The sequence below is a fragment of the Chelonia mydas genome, chromosome 10, assembly GCF_015237465.2.
Source record: "Chelonia mydas isolate rCheMyd1 chromosome 10, rCheMyd1.pri.v2, whole genome shotgun sequence".
NCBI classification, from domain to species: Eukaryota; Metazoa; Chordata; order Testudines; family Cheloniidae; genus Chelonia; species Chelonia mydas.
In genome coordinates this window covers 51,083,594-51,098,656 of record NC_051250.2, presented here as the reverse complement: position 1 = coordinate 51,098,656, position 15,063 = coordinate 51,083,594, and the positions used below count along the sequence as shown (strand labels likewise).

At 39.8% G+C, this 15,063-nt stretch overlaps 1 protein-coding gene across 1 annotated transcript in view; it reads left to right on the top strand.

The window, feature by feature from the left end:
* Positions 1 to 720: 720 nt before the first annotated feature.
* LACTB (lactamase beta) overlaps positions 721 to 15,063 on the top strand; it is a 29,169-nt gene continuing 14,826 nt past the window's right edge. The window contains exons 1-5 of the mRNA XM_037909842.2: positions 721 to 1,094; positions 2,390 to 2,456; positions 5,920 to 6,110; positions 6,484 to 6,841; positions 9,369 to 9,534. Coding sequence (XP_037765770.1) covers positions 735 to 1,094; positions 2,390 to 2,456; positions 5,920 to 6,110; positions 6,484 to 6,841; positions 9,369 to 9,534 — 1,142 coding nt within the window. The 5' untranslated portion in view covers positions 721 to 734. The remainder of the gene's footprint in view (positions 1,095 to 2,389; positions 2,457 to 5,919; positions 6,111 to 6,483; positions 6,842 to 9,368; positions 9,535 to 15,063) is intronic.

Below are 15,063 nucleotides of genomic sequence, written 5' to 3'. Positions count from 1 at the left end.
ATAGGGGCCACCCCTGTGGCTCCCATTGGCCATGGTTCCTGGCCAATAGGAGCTGTGGAGCTGTTGCTCGGGGTGGGGGCAGCGCATGGGGCCCCTGTGGCCTTCCTGCACCTAGGAGATGGACATGCCGGCCGCTTCTGGGAGCCGCATGGCGCCAGGGAGCCTGCCTTAGCCCTGCTGCACCGGCAGCCGGACTTTTAGTGGCCTGGTCATTGGTGCTGACTGGAGCCCCAGGGTCCCTTTTCAACCTGGTGTTCTGGTCAAAAACTGGAGACCTGGCAACCCTAGCCCTGCTGGCGGGGCTCGGGCTTCAGACAAGGCTCAGGTATCACACTGAAATGTAACTACGCTATAGTCCAGCCTATTTGTTTTACAGTTCTATAAACCTAGCAGGTGAGCGATCTTTCGGCACTAGTGGGCTGGGACACTTCTGTATCTGTTCCGTGGATTTTGTAAGCAAGTCGTTTTTACGTGAGGTGAAACTTGAGACACGCAAGACAAACCGGACTCTGGAAAGGGCGAAGGGGGCAGCCGTGTGGAAAGCTTGAGAGCCCGAGCCCATCCCCGCGGCCCCGGCCCCGGCCCCGCCCCCAGGCTGTGGCCGGTGAGAACGCACAGGCGGGAGCGGGAGGGCTGTCGGGAGAGGGAAGGAAGGGGGCCAGGGAAGCGCGGGGGGGGGGGATGGGCAGAGGGAGAAGAACAGGTTAGGAGCCAACTGTCTCCACCCTCACTCGATGTGCTCGGGGCTTGGCCGGCCGAGCTCGCGGGAGCAGCTGCTCCTGCCTGGCGGTGGCCGGGCTGGAGCCATGCACTGCTTGGCGCGGGCCCTGCGCCGAGTCTCGGGCCCCGCCCGGGCCTGGGGGCAGCAGCGGCTGCAGCGCCTGGGGAGCGGCCCGTGCCCACCGCGGGGAGCCGGCGCCTGGGGCTGGGGGGTCGGTCTGGGCCTCGCCCTGGGGGTGAAGGTGGCGGCCGGCTGCGAGCAGGAGGGGGCCCCGCGGCAGGAGGCGGCGGGAGAGGTGAAGGCGCCACCGCCGCCGCACGGGGGCTTCGCCCGGGCCATCGAGAGCAGCAGGGACCTGCTGCAGAGGATTAAGGTGGCGCGGCTAGGGTCTCTCTGTGGGGGAGGGGCGGGCCCGGCGTCCTTGGCCGGGGGAGGGGAAGGAGAGGAGGAGCCCTTGGCGTCGTGTTTCCTAGGCCACAGCTGTACGTGCTTGTCTTAAAATCGCTTCTTGCTGCTTCCCTTCCGCCCCCACCCCCGCAGCCTGCTGGCACTGCCGCACGACCCCAGCGAGCCTTGCAATGACCGTAGGGTGCGAGGAGAAGGAGCCCCTGGCCCAGTGCTAGGCGCTGCGCAAAAAGAAATCATAAACCTGCTGCTCCTGTAGGGCTTTGGTGCGCAGACAGAGCGAGACTGGGGCCGGGTAACGTTACTCATCTGGTGGGAATTCAGGTGTCACTTGCAGGGGGAAGACCTTTGAGACAAATGTGGTTATGAAGTTGAACGTCTTTGTTAAACTGCTTCGCTGAGTGTTGTGTGTGTGTCTGAGCACTTTCAGAAACTTCCTCTGTGAAACCTAATCATTAGTGTTTAGGTTATTGGGGAGGAGAGGGGAACAACCCCAGACAGTCAGCACACTCTTAGGAGTCTGGTCCCTGACTAGTGCAATATCTCCCCAGCCCAGGGAACGTATCTGTATTCTTCTGTACGCCTTGTCGTGTTATTTGGTCTGTTCACATTAGGATTTCACAGTAAATCACTGAATGTCATCATTGCTTGTATGTAAGAACTGTCAGAAGGGTCTGAAAGTGCGTTTCAGTTACTGAATTCATTTACTTCAAGAAGGGCTGCCCTTAAAGGGGCTAATTAAACCAGTGCAGGCCTGACATACACTAGTGGTAGAAGTATCTTTAGTAGTGAATACATGTGAACTCAGGGGGACTATTTGAAGGACTGGAGGAGAACATAGAGGCATGTGAACTATCTAAATAGAATGTCATGATTCTTCTGAAAATTTGGAACTGAAGCTTCAGGGATAGTTTAAATCAGAACATCCCAGACTCACTAAAATGATCTGTGTTGACTGACATGTGATATCACTCACATATTGCATCTCAGTTTGAAAAATGTTATGTTCCCTATCTGCAGTTGGTGTAGTTACTATTAAATTAGTCTTTAAACTCATTGGACTCTCATTGTAGCTGTCCAGCAGCACGACATATATGCAGCTTTTCAAAGGGGATTTGTACAAACTCAGCCCAATTGGTATTTAAACAAAGTAATTTCAATAATCACGTACTTTCTGCTTATCCTAAATCCCATAAAAGCAGAATGTATGTTTGAATTCTGAAGCAGCAGAGCCCTTTAATGACTGTAGTATTTTTGTGACAGGATGAAGTGGGAGCCCCAGGCATAGTAATTGGAGTTTCTGTAGATGGAAAGGAAGTATGGTCAGAAGGTTGGTATACAGGAACTCAGTTCTGCATGTTCTTTAAAATTAATTTTTCATTTGGGTCACAAATCTTAAGTAATTATTGTTCTTCAATTTGTGCCAGGTGCTGTCCATTAACTTCACAATCATAAAAGTACAGGCAGTCCTTGACTTTTTGACATTAGAGTTACGACAGAACTGCACTTACGACGTTTGTAAATTGACGTCCCATTCCAACTTTGATGTTGGTCCTGATTTTACGACGCTCGATCCCACAGCGTTCCTATGGGATTCGAGTTAAAACGTTTTCGACTTATGACGCGATTCTCAGGAACCAACTGTGTTGTAAGTCTGAGGACTGCCTGTATTATAAACTCTGCCCTAAAAACTACAGACGACAAGAAATAATAATAGTCCCTGTGGCCTTAAAATCTATAAAATGGGAAAGGGGTCCAAGTAAAGGGAAGAATAAAGTATCTCTGTAGAAGATAGTAGTGGTTGTAATTGAAACACCCTTTTGGGGGATTGTTTATAAAGCATGTTGACAAGTGTGGAGGAAAAAGCCTATACCACTACTGGGAGGGGAACAAGTTTCACACTCTGAAGGCATTACAGTATGTGCACAGTTGAATAGTGATCTAAAATGTGATAGAGTAATTCCTAAAAGGTGAGTGGTGTCAAAAGAAATGCTTCTGTATGAGGCTTAAGAAGGTGGTCTTGACTATAAACGGGCTCAAAATGCCTGACTTTAATGAGACTTACCAAAGGGAGGTAATGTTCTTTAATTGTGCTTACATAGGTATATCTTGCATTGTAACTAATTTTGAGGAAATTTGCTGTTGTCAGTCATGATAAGTGATTTTAGCTGTAATAAGTGATAACTAGCAATCCAAACTTATCTTTGTACTCACTCTGTTGAGTTAGGCTGAACGTGGCGTAAATTAAGTTTGCTTAATAAAGTCTTTCCCAAACTCTTTCAGCAAATGTTTTACAGAAGAGCTCCCCAGTAGGCAGTATGGGAGACTCATGAAAGAGGGTGGATATTCTAATTAAAAAAAAGAGAATATTTCCTTGGACTCTCTCCTGATCTACATCTAAGTGAATACCTGCTCTGCACAATCATTCTGCCATACATCCCCCCCCCCCCCCCCCAATGTTCTCCTTCACTCTGCTAGGTGTGCTAGGTATTCTTTTGGACAGAACTACATCATATTTATGCAGCTGCTGGTGGAAATAAAATAGTTGATATCTACAGATATTAAATTGATTGTTTTTGCTTGAGAAACAACTGTTATTTTACAATTATATACTAGACATAATCTTTCTTTGAGAATCTACATAATGGTGAGAATAAATTTGAGTGGTTCCAATTCAGTGATATTTCATATACTAGTGGAGTGGTGCTTAGTCTTCCTTTGGGAACATGTTGAGATTTGACAGCTGTAATCCTTTCAATAGTCATAAATTACTTTGCAGGTTATGTAGATCTCCCTGAAAAGACATGTCTAGATAGGTCTGAACAGAACTCCAGTGAAGACTTATTTATTGATCTTTATTGACCCTACTTACTTATCTTTCCAAAAACGTTTTGATGTTTGTTTCAGGCAACTAAGATAACAGAAACAAACAGTAATGCATGCAATTATAGAGTCCCTGAAAGACTCGTTAGCAAGATTGTAATAGACTTGCCACTGTAAGCCAGTTTGTGGCAGAATCTTCAGGTATTCCTTCAAAAAGCTGATTTCCATTTTTCATGTGCCTTTTGCTGCCACAGGAGTGGGTTTTTTTTAAATGTGGCATGTGAAAATTCTGCCACAAAACAAAATTTCCTCAGATTATGCTTTTGGATTCAGAAGGTTTTGCAGTAGTGTTGTTAAGAGAAACTGTCAGTGCCACCAGCTGACCCAAGAAGGAGGAGTTGATGCTTCTCTGCTGCTTCAGCAGAATCTTCCTTCTGGAGACATGGAAAGATATTAGGTAGTGGCAGAACTCTCAGTGCCTACCACAGTTGAGTCCTGCTCCATGATTGGTGTTCCTAGGCACTGTGGTAATACAAATAATAAACAATAATATCATAAAGGGGTGCAGGTTGTGGTAGATTCTTCCCACACCTTCATCCACAGGGCAGAGGTGAGCACCATTATCTTAAAATGAAGTCATGAGGTTGAAGGGGAAAAACATGGAAAATAACAAAACCTGTGTCTTCTGTAAAAATTCTGCCCAATTTACTTTCTTGCCAATCTGATCATAGTGATTTTAGATTTGGATGTGCTACTTCTGCAGGCAGTTGAATGGGGAGGGGTGCAGCAGCTGCGCTCAGTAGCACAACATAAACATCTGGGTTTCAGCTTCCTTTAGAGGAGAGGACTTGGGCAATATAGACTGGTCAATCTGATTTCTCCCTTTCTTTGTGTTTTGGCAAGTTTTACTGCTTTATGAGAATCTCATCACTAGACTGCAGCATGTTAGGGGACTGTGTTCCACTTACATACATAGACACATACGGATAATAAAACTGGTCTTTGCAAGTGTGCTGTATCTAGATCAGAAATAAACCAATAGTGCACTGCAACATTCCATATACAACTTAACCAGTGTAGTGCAGATTAAAATATAACACTCTGGTGAGTCCACTACTGAGCTTATCTCTGTGGAATTGCACACTACTATGCAGTAGTTCTGAGATATAGGACCAATATACTGGATGGAGACTACTGAATTTTCTTCATTTCTGATGTAAGCCCTCTTTAAGTCTATATCTGAAGAGGTTAAAAATAATTTATTAAACCACTGTGTAGTTAAGCTTTATTAATTGAGTTAAATGCTGTACGGTTGATGTAAATTTCCTGTTTTTAACTGATCTTATTTTCTCTGTATAGAAGTTACATTGTATTTTGAAAGGAGTAATTCAGAGTAGCTCTTTTAAAGAATTAAGATATGGATTTATGAATGTGGGGCACTTAACTTGATTGACAGTCTAGGTTATGGTTTCTGAGGGTTTTTTCCACTGAATGTTTGCCCTTAAGGATGTATGCAGTATAGTTTTAACAGTATGGGTCCCAGAATATTAGAGACCAGGTGGGTGAGGTAATATCTATTATGGGACCAACTTCTGTTGGTGAGAGGGACAAGCTTGTCTGCCCTTAAGATATAATTTTAATTTTTCACTAAGCTACATTAGTCTTAAGTTTCATGTTGTCACAAGTCAGAGTGATTCAAAGGGGTAATGTAGGATGTATTTTCAAAAACATTCTTCAATGGCCTGACTCTGTTCCCATTGAAATCACTGTTGTTGATGTCAATGGGAACGGAGTTAGGCCAGCACTGAGCACTTTTGAAAATAGCACCTTTCATGCCTTTGTTTTACTTAGATGCAGAGTGTTCTGGAGAATTCTGGTAAACTTCTTAAGTTTGTGAACATTGTAAAATCTCAAAGAATTTTCTCTATATATGTAAACTCACTAACAGTGACCTTTTACTCTTCCTAAAGGTCTGGGTTATGCAGATGTAGAGAACCGTGTAATCTGTAAACCAGAGACAATTATGCGAATTGCGAGTATTAGCAAGTGTCTTACAATGATGGCTGTTGCTAAACTGTGGGAAGAAGGAAAACTCGATTTAGATGCTCCAGTGCAGAAATATGTTCCTGAGTTTCCAGAAAAAGAATATGAAGGTGAAAAGGTAATGGGACAATTTTTTCTGTAACCATTGTTGGTTGTCTGAGTTTCATGTCTGTCCCATACCTTCACTATCCACCTACATGCTTCAAGTGCACACAGCTTTATGCATGTTGTGCACCACACATAAGTTAAAAGAAGTAGGGGCAGGAAGCAATACATGCTACTGAAAAAAAGGAATGTTGGAAATTTTGTATCTTCAGACTAATATTTAAATATTTTTTCTCACTGGCTTTACAATAGAAGAATGGCTAGGAATTCTTATGTCTTCTTTTTTTCTTAACATACCAAATATATAAATTGCAGAAATAAAAGTTCACCTTGTATAGTATCTTTCGTTAAGCAAGCATGCACTTAATATTCTTCTTTTAAACTAGGTCACCATTACTACAAGATTGTTAGTGTCACATTTAAGTGGAATTCGTCACTATGAGAAAGATATTACAAAAGTAAAGGAACAGAAGGAAAAGGCCAATAAAGCCCTTAAACTAATGCAAGATGTAAAAAAATCTAACCAGGAGAAGGAACTGAAAGAAAAAGAAGATAAAGACACTGAAAAAAATGACTTTGCTGAAGCTAAGTCAGAACAGGATGGTGAAGCTAAAGGCCGAAATTTAAAACCTGTCAAGAGAACAAAGGAATTTGAACATGAAGAGTATTATTTGAAAGAAAAATTTGAAAATGTGATTGATTCATTGAAAATATTTAAAAATGATCCTTTATTCTTTAAACCAGGTGAGTTTCTATTCTGTTTGATCAAAAGGTAATATTTTTTCTTTAAGTTCTAGATTTTTAGTATCATCAGATTGTAGTTTGTCTGATACATTATGTGGCACTGAGACTTTACTGAGACTTAACCAGAAGATTCATTTTCCTGTTATCCAATGAGAGCCTCAAAAGGGAGCGTTCAAGCCATGTTCTAACTACCTGGTCACTTTAAATATGACCTGCAAAGGATTTAAAAAAAAATAAAATTGGGAAACTTACTGAATATAGTTACATTGGTGCAACCCCCTGGTATGCATGCAGTTATATCGCTCTAAAGGTGCTTATCTCAGTGTAGCTTATTTTTCATAGTTTCAGAAATAAACTGTACTGATTATAAGCACACCTTCTACTAGTATAAGTACATTCACACTAGGAGTTGCACAGACTTAACTATCAGTTTGTAGACTGATAAAGAGGTAGAAAAATTGTGTAGACAAGCCCTTAGATGGAATATAAAGAGTCCTGGAGAGTGGGTAGAAATAGATTCAAGTGAATTCTTTCAAAATAGTTCCATATGCTGCAAAATTTGCCTATTGAATTACAAAGGTTAAGGTATATTGTAAATTTGTTAGCTGACTTACTGTAACACACACATGACCTTTGATTGAATTTCAACGTGGAGACCTTGTAAGATCAGTCAAATCAATCTTTTCCCAGAAGTCTTTTTTCTTAATTGAAGTTTTCTTTGGCTCTCTTGGCTCTTCTTCATACAACAGCATGAGTTTTTTTAGGATAGGTAAGCAACCAAACAAGTTGTTTAATCAGTGGATCAAGAACTGGTTAAGAAACAGAAAACAAGGAAAATTAAATACTAAATTTTCAAATTGCCAAAGGCTAATTACAGAGCAACTCACAAATTCCTACTAGATTTTGTGGTATTTTTTATAATTATTTAAATTATATGGAAATGGAGATTGAGTAGTGAGGTAGCAAAATTTGAAGATAACAAAGTTAGGGTAGTCAAGGCCAGAGAGAACAGTGAGGAACTTCAGAGTCTTAAACAAGCTAGGTGAACAACCAACATAATGGCAAATGAAATTCAGTGCTGATAAACGCACAGTAGTGCCGATTGGAGTGAGAAAATTAAACTACTCATACAGTTAGTTTAGAACCCTATAAGTTGTATCAGTTCAAGACAGGGACTTGGGCATCATTGTAGATGGCACTGTGAAAACTTTTGCTCAACGTGTTACTGCAGTCAAAAAGGTAAACAAAATGTTAGGTTGCATAAGGAGAAAGGGTTGTTGAAATATTATAATTCCTCTATATAAATCAATGGTGTGGCCTTATCTAGAATACTGTGTGTAGTGGTGATCACCACATTTCTAAAAGGATATTGCAGAACTAGAGGGATTCAGAAAAGAGCACTAAGAATGATAAAAGGTGTGGAAAAACTCTCATATTAAACAAGATAGAAAAGATTGGGATTGTTTAATTTAGAAAGAAGATGAATAAGAGGGGACAAAAGTATAAACAATAACAAACAATATAGGGAGGGTAGATCAGGAACTTCTCTGCCCATTTCATAACACAAGAAAAAGGGTACACTGAATGAAATTTCAATAGTGGGAAATTCAAAACCAATAGAAGGAAATACTTTTTCACACAATGTGTAACTAAACGGTGGAATTCATTGCCACAGTCCTTGAGGCAAAGAACTTATCCAATTATTTTTTTTTAATTTTTCTGTTTATATGGATAATAAGACTATCCAGAATTAACGTTTCCACAAGATTAATGACATTAAACCTCATGCTTTCAGGGCTTTGCCAGTCTCTAACAGAGATTAGGAGGAGACCTAACATGGGGGTCAGATTGCTCTACATCTGCCTACTCTGGGTTTCTTACACATACCTGTGAGGCATGTGGTGTTGGAGACAGGATAGTGGAGTAACTAGACCTTTGTCTATATCCACTATATCAATTCCTATGGTTATGTTCTGGGTCTTTATTTATTTATTTTTTAAATTTTAACATAGATTAAATAAGACTTCCTTGGTTGACTATTCAGTGCCATGCATGGCTTTTAATTGAATTTACCTTATTTTTACCCTTAAAGTTTTATCTGTCACTGTTACATACTTACATCTTATTTATTAGTTTGTCTTCTGGTGAGGATGGGTATTTGAATAGTAACTATTAAAAAGAACAAAATAAATGCAGGTCTTCCTAATCACATGAGTAGAATTTGGCTGATGCTATATTTCTGTGTAGAGTTAACATAGAAAAGAGAATAATAATTTTTAATTCTGTATGTTTCTGATTACACTGTGGAGAAGCTAATATTGATACAGTGTGATGGCATAAGATGTATTGGGAATAAGTGTGTTCTGACAAAGTTACATACAGATCCCTGTGTAAAAACTTTATTTGTTGAATAGGAAACTTCATAGGAAAAGATCGCAGATGGAAACATTAAACTTTTCATTCAAGTGGTATGTAAATAACCTGTCTCTTTCTCGCCTTCTATTCCTCCCCCTCCCTCCCCCCTAAGGAAGCCAGTTTTTGTATTCAACTTATGGCTTTACCCTTCTGAGTGCTGTGGTGGAGAGAGCTTCAGGATGTAAATTTACAGACTACATGCTGAAAATGTTTCGTGACTTGGATTTGCTGGCAACTGTCTTGGATGACAATGAATCAATGATATACAATAGAGCAAGGTAAATGAGAATGAAATTGCACCCTTATTCCTATGCTGGCAACTGCTTGCTCAAGTTCTTCACTGTTAATTGATGTGTGTTTTAAAAGCTAATTTAAAGATGAAATGATTTGTTTAAAATTCTTAATCGTATGGCTAGAAAAATGGCATTATGTAGGGCGATTAGAAAAATTAATTGTGATTAATCGCGCTGTTAATAGAATTCCATTTATATAAATATTTTTGGATGTTTTCCACGATTTCAAATATATTGATTTCAATTACAACACAGAATACAAAGTGTACAGTGCTCACTTTATATTTATTTTTTATTATAAATATTTTCACTGTAAAAAATAGTATTTTTTCAGTTCACTTCATACAAGTACTGTAGTGCAATCTCTTTATCATGAAAGTTGAACTTACAAATTAGAGTTGTGTGTTTAACAAAAAAACAAAACCTGCACTAACAAATCATGTGAAACTTCAGAGCCTACAAGTCCACTCAGTCCTACTTCTTTTTCAGCCAGTCGCTCAGACAAACAAGTTTGTTTACATTTGCAGGAGATAATGCTGCTTGCTTCTTGTTTACAATATCCCCTTAAAGTGAGAACAGGCTTTCGCATGGCACAGTTTTAGCTGGCGTTGCAAGATATTTATGTGCCAGATGCACTAAAGATTCATCTGTCCCTGCATGCTTCAACCACCATTCCAGAGGACATGCATTCATGCTGATGATGGGTTCTGCTCGATAACGATCCAGAGCAGAGCAGACCAATGCATGTTCATTTTCATCTTCTGACTCAGATGTCACCAGCAGAAGGTTGATTTTCTTTTTTGGTAGTTTGGGTTCTGTAGTTTTCGTATCGGAGTGTTGGTCTTTTAAGACATCTGAAAGCATGCCCCACACCACATCCCTCTCAGATTTTGGAAGGCACTTCAGAGTCTTAAACCTTGGGTCGAGTGCTGTAGCTATCGTTAGAAATCTCACATTGGTACCTTCTTTGCGTTTTGTCAAATCTGCTGTGAAAGTGTTCTTAAAACAAACAGCATGTGCTGGGTCATCATCCGAGACTGCTATAACATGGAATATATGGCAGAATGCGGGTACAACACTGAGCAGGAGACATACAATTCTCCCCCAAGGAGTTCAGTCACAAATTTAATTAACACTTTTTTTTTTTAAATGAGCGTCATCAATATGGAAGCATGTCCTCTGGAATGGTGGCCAAAGCATGAAAGGGCACACAAATGTTTAGCTTATCTGGCACATAAATACCTGGCAGTGCCAGCTACAAAAGCGTCATGCGAATATCTGGTCTCACTTTCAGGTGACATTGTAAATAAGAAGCATTATCTCCCATAAATGTAAACAAACTTGTTTCTCTTAACGATTGGCTGCACAGGACGTAGGACTGAGTGGACTTGTAGGCTCTCAAGTTTTACATTGTTTTTAGTGCAGTTATGTAACAAAAAAAGTCTACATTTGTAAGTTGCGCTTTCACGGTAGAGATTGCACTACGGTCCTTGTATGAAGTGAATTGAAAAATACTGTTTTATCATTTTTACAGTGCAAATATTTGATAAAAATAATATAAAGTGAGCACTGTACACTTTGTATTCTGTGTTGTAATTGAAATCAATATATTTGAAAATGTAGAAAAACATACAAAATATTGAATAAATTTCAATTGGTATTCTATTGTTTAACAGTGCGATTAAAACTGCAATTTTTTATTGCAGTTAATTTTTTTGAGTTAATCACGTGAGTTAACTGTGATTAATTGCTGCCCTAGTATTGCGATATTGATTCCATAAGTTCAAATTTATTTTCAAGTCCTAATGTTTAAGGATTGATCACACTTGTTTCCTATTGTGAGAGTATATATTTTAAGAAGGGAGAGGTAGGAATTCTGAAATTCACATTTGTTTAGTTCAGTTGGGTGAGGAAGTGAAGGGAAAATAAGGGTATAATAACCCCCAAAATACTGCTACAATTATTTCTATAATAAGAGTAGAAACAATAAAATCTTGTTATAGTGGAGATAGTTGCATCAATTTCTTTAATCGTTCATTTTAATTGCTCTCCAAAAATGTACGTTAGGAGATTTCTTGAATCTCATCTTCTTTCATTTATTTGAAATCTTCTTTAATCTGCCTATGTCACTTGAACCTACATATCATAAAGAATGATTTCAAGTTCTTTATCAGGCTTCAGTTATATGCACTGAGGGGAGAGTATGTTCATAGAACCTGAACAACAGTTATAAAGAAAATAAATTTCTTTTTAGACTCAAAATCCATTATAGTTGATAAAATACTTATGGACTTAAGTTTACAAAATCTTTGATTACAGTATTGCTTAAACTGAAAAAAAAAATTGAGGGGTTTAATTTTAAATTATGCAGATACCACAATGTGCTACTGTTCCAAAATGTTTCATGGAACAGTAATAGTATAATCTTCGTATACTATTCCAGAGTTATTTATAAATTAGACTCTTTAAATGCCAATGATAGCACCAGAACACTTATAAATATCCGTATCTAAAAGAAGCTTTTAATAGTTTGCCATTTTGGTAGCTTTCAAGAACGTTAAGGAGGAATTTGTATGAGTTCGTATTTAATGGGCTAGAGTCGTTCTTGCTGCTTCCCTCACCAATCTTATTTTACTGAGTTACCTAGTTACAAAAATCACCCACAAGCACTGAACTTGAGGTTTGTTGACTCAGCTGTTAAATTTTGGCATGGGACGAGGTTTCTAACTGAGTATCATGAGCAGATTATAGAAAAACCTCATGGGTATCTGAGTTTGATATGCAGCTTTCAGATTTCCTGTGTTGGAAAAAATACTTTGTGTTCTTAATGGAGAATGGTTATCCAAGTTAACTTTTTTTTTGTTAACTCTAAAGCAGTGGAAATAGTACTCCTATGAAAAGATATGTAATTCAAGTTCAAGATTTATAAAAGTTTGTTACATCCTTAATTTAAATGTGTATACATGGACTAGTGTATTGGTATTACTGCTTCAGACATTAGTTGTTTGTTTTTTTAATTTACAATATTGTGATCTGAATTTTGCAGCCGCTTTACAAATGCATATTAGAACAAATTGCAGACAGTGATAAAATAATATAGATAATAACCATAATCACATCACCAGCTGGTGGTTGTATGTGTAGCTAGAATGTTTGTTTATGTTTGTGGCAACGCTCCTATTGCTCAGTTTATGAAAATTACATTATTTTTCCTAATATATTTCATTGCTTTGATGGAGGAGGAGAAAATAATGTGTTAAGGAAATTGGTCACACTGCATGGCCAATTTATCTGTTCTTGGGAAACTCACTTATTTCACTTGCTTAAGTAACTTCCATCGGTTCTCAAGGTGTAGCAAAATATAAATCAAGTTCTTTCCTAAAAGATGTGCTTGGCTAAGCTTCAATATAGTAGTGGCAAATTAACTGTAACTCAGTGAGCCGCTGCGATCATGAATGTAGTTATAATGGGCTGATCTTGCCAGTTGCTGAGCATGCTGCAACTCCAGCTGAGCACTTTGAGGGTAGCAGGTTGGTTAGCAACTGGCGAGATCAGGCCCTTCGTTTTAGTGTATTTTTTTGGGGCGCTAGTGATGAGACTTTAGTTTTTGAGTTGACAAAACATAAGGGAACAGTGTGTATATCTAGAATTGTGGGGAAGGGTGGGTGAATGTAAGCCTTAGCCAACCATTTTTTCTTTTCAACCCCAGGTAATTTTACATGTAGATAAGTTTTGCATCTGATCAATACTACTATGGCTGTCTTCTAAAGTTAAACCAGGATTTTTCCAATCTCTTTATTCTGCTGATCTCTTTATAAGAGAGCTTCCCTCTCTTTAGTAGTCTAGCACCCTTCTCAGTACCCCAAGGCCCTATTATTATTGACTTTTCAAAATATTTCATTCTGCAGACCACTAGACAGGGCTTTGCAGGGTAAAGTATAAGAACTAGTAAGGCTAGTCAACTAACAAGCCTCTAATTTTTATGTAGAGGATGGGGGTTTTATGCCAAAATGTGGGCTCCATTTTTCCATTAAACTGTGAAAGAATTTATTTGATTCTTCTCCTTCGATTTGTTCCTTCCTGGCCCCTGTATTCCCAGCTTTGCTGGAAACTACTTCATCTGCACAACTATTTTCGCTTCCAAGTTACCACATTCAACTATTCAAAGTGAAAGTTAGTTAATCTGAAATGTCTTCCTAAACTCTCTTTTCTCTTCCTTTCCTTCCCTTTCACTTTTTCTTGTCCCTTTTTTATTTCATTTTAGTAACGTTATTATTTTATCATTGTGTCATTTTCTATTTCCTGTGTTTTCATCTTTTTCCTGGCTGGCTGGTTACTTAAGTCTTTTTTTCCAAAAGCATGAAAAATACTGTTTTGCAAGTGATCTCACCAGTAGTGAGTCAGCTTGGTGAGCGGGCAAGATCAGCTCTGCCCTGACTTTGTTTGTTTGTTTGTTTAGAAACCAAGACAATTTCACTGAGTACTGAAACAGAAAGCAGAGGTAATTCATGTAAAACGCTGAGCCGCCATAGTAATTAAATCCCCTTTGCATGTCCACATTATAGTCCTTGTGTCGGCAGTGTCTGTCCTCACTTGCATCGATGCAGGCAGCAGTGCACCCTGGATAGGTATTCTGCTGTGCAATTCACCACTATCTAGCTCAGGGTGTTTTGGGAAGGGTTTGTAATGCCTCAGGGGGCAAACAAGTCACACAGGCGTGACTGGGAACATGGTTTCAACATCCCATGATGCAGTTTTCTCCATCCCATAATTTTATCTGCATCCCGTAACATTTTATGCCTTTTTCAAAAGCCGTGCAAATCCGTGTGTCTGCCATCTCTGTGAGAAGCATGGATCCTGCACAGCTCTGCACTATTGTAATGAGGATAGTGAACACAACGCACCTGATTCTGCAGTATATGCAGAGCTGTGGGGAAGATGACGATTCCATGCAGGCTGGCTTGCTGTGTGCCATGGAAAGAAACAATTCAAGATGGTTGTTGGCCAGATGGTGCAGCAGCAGTCTGGGCCCGAGAAACAAGCACTAACTGATGGGATCGCGTAGTTGCAGGTATAGGATGACGAGCAGTGATTGCAGAATTTTCAGATGCACAAAGCCACATTCCTGAAACTGTGTGTGGAGCTCGTCCAAGCCCTCTGGTTCAGCGACTCCAAAATGAGAGCTGCACTCACAGTGAAGAAGCGAGTGGCAATCACTGTGTGGAAGCTTGCAACGCCAGATTGCTACCGATCAATTGGGAATCAATTTTGAGTTGGGAAATCCACTGTGGGGGTCACTGTGATGCAAGTGTGCAGGGCCTTTAATCACATCCTACTACGAAGGACTGTGATTCTGCGCAATGTGCAGGACATAGTGGATGGTTTTGCAGCAATGGAGTTCCTGAACTGCGGTAGGGGGATAGATGGCATGCATATCCCTATTGTGGCAGCAGACCACCTTGCCACAGAGTACATCAATAGAAAGGGCTACTTTTCTTTGGTTTTGGAAGTGCT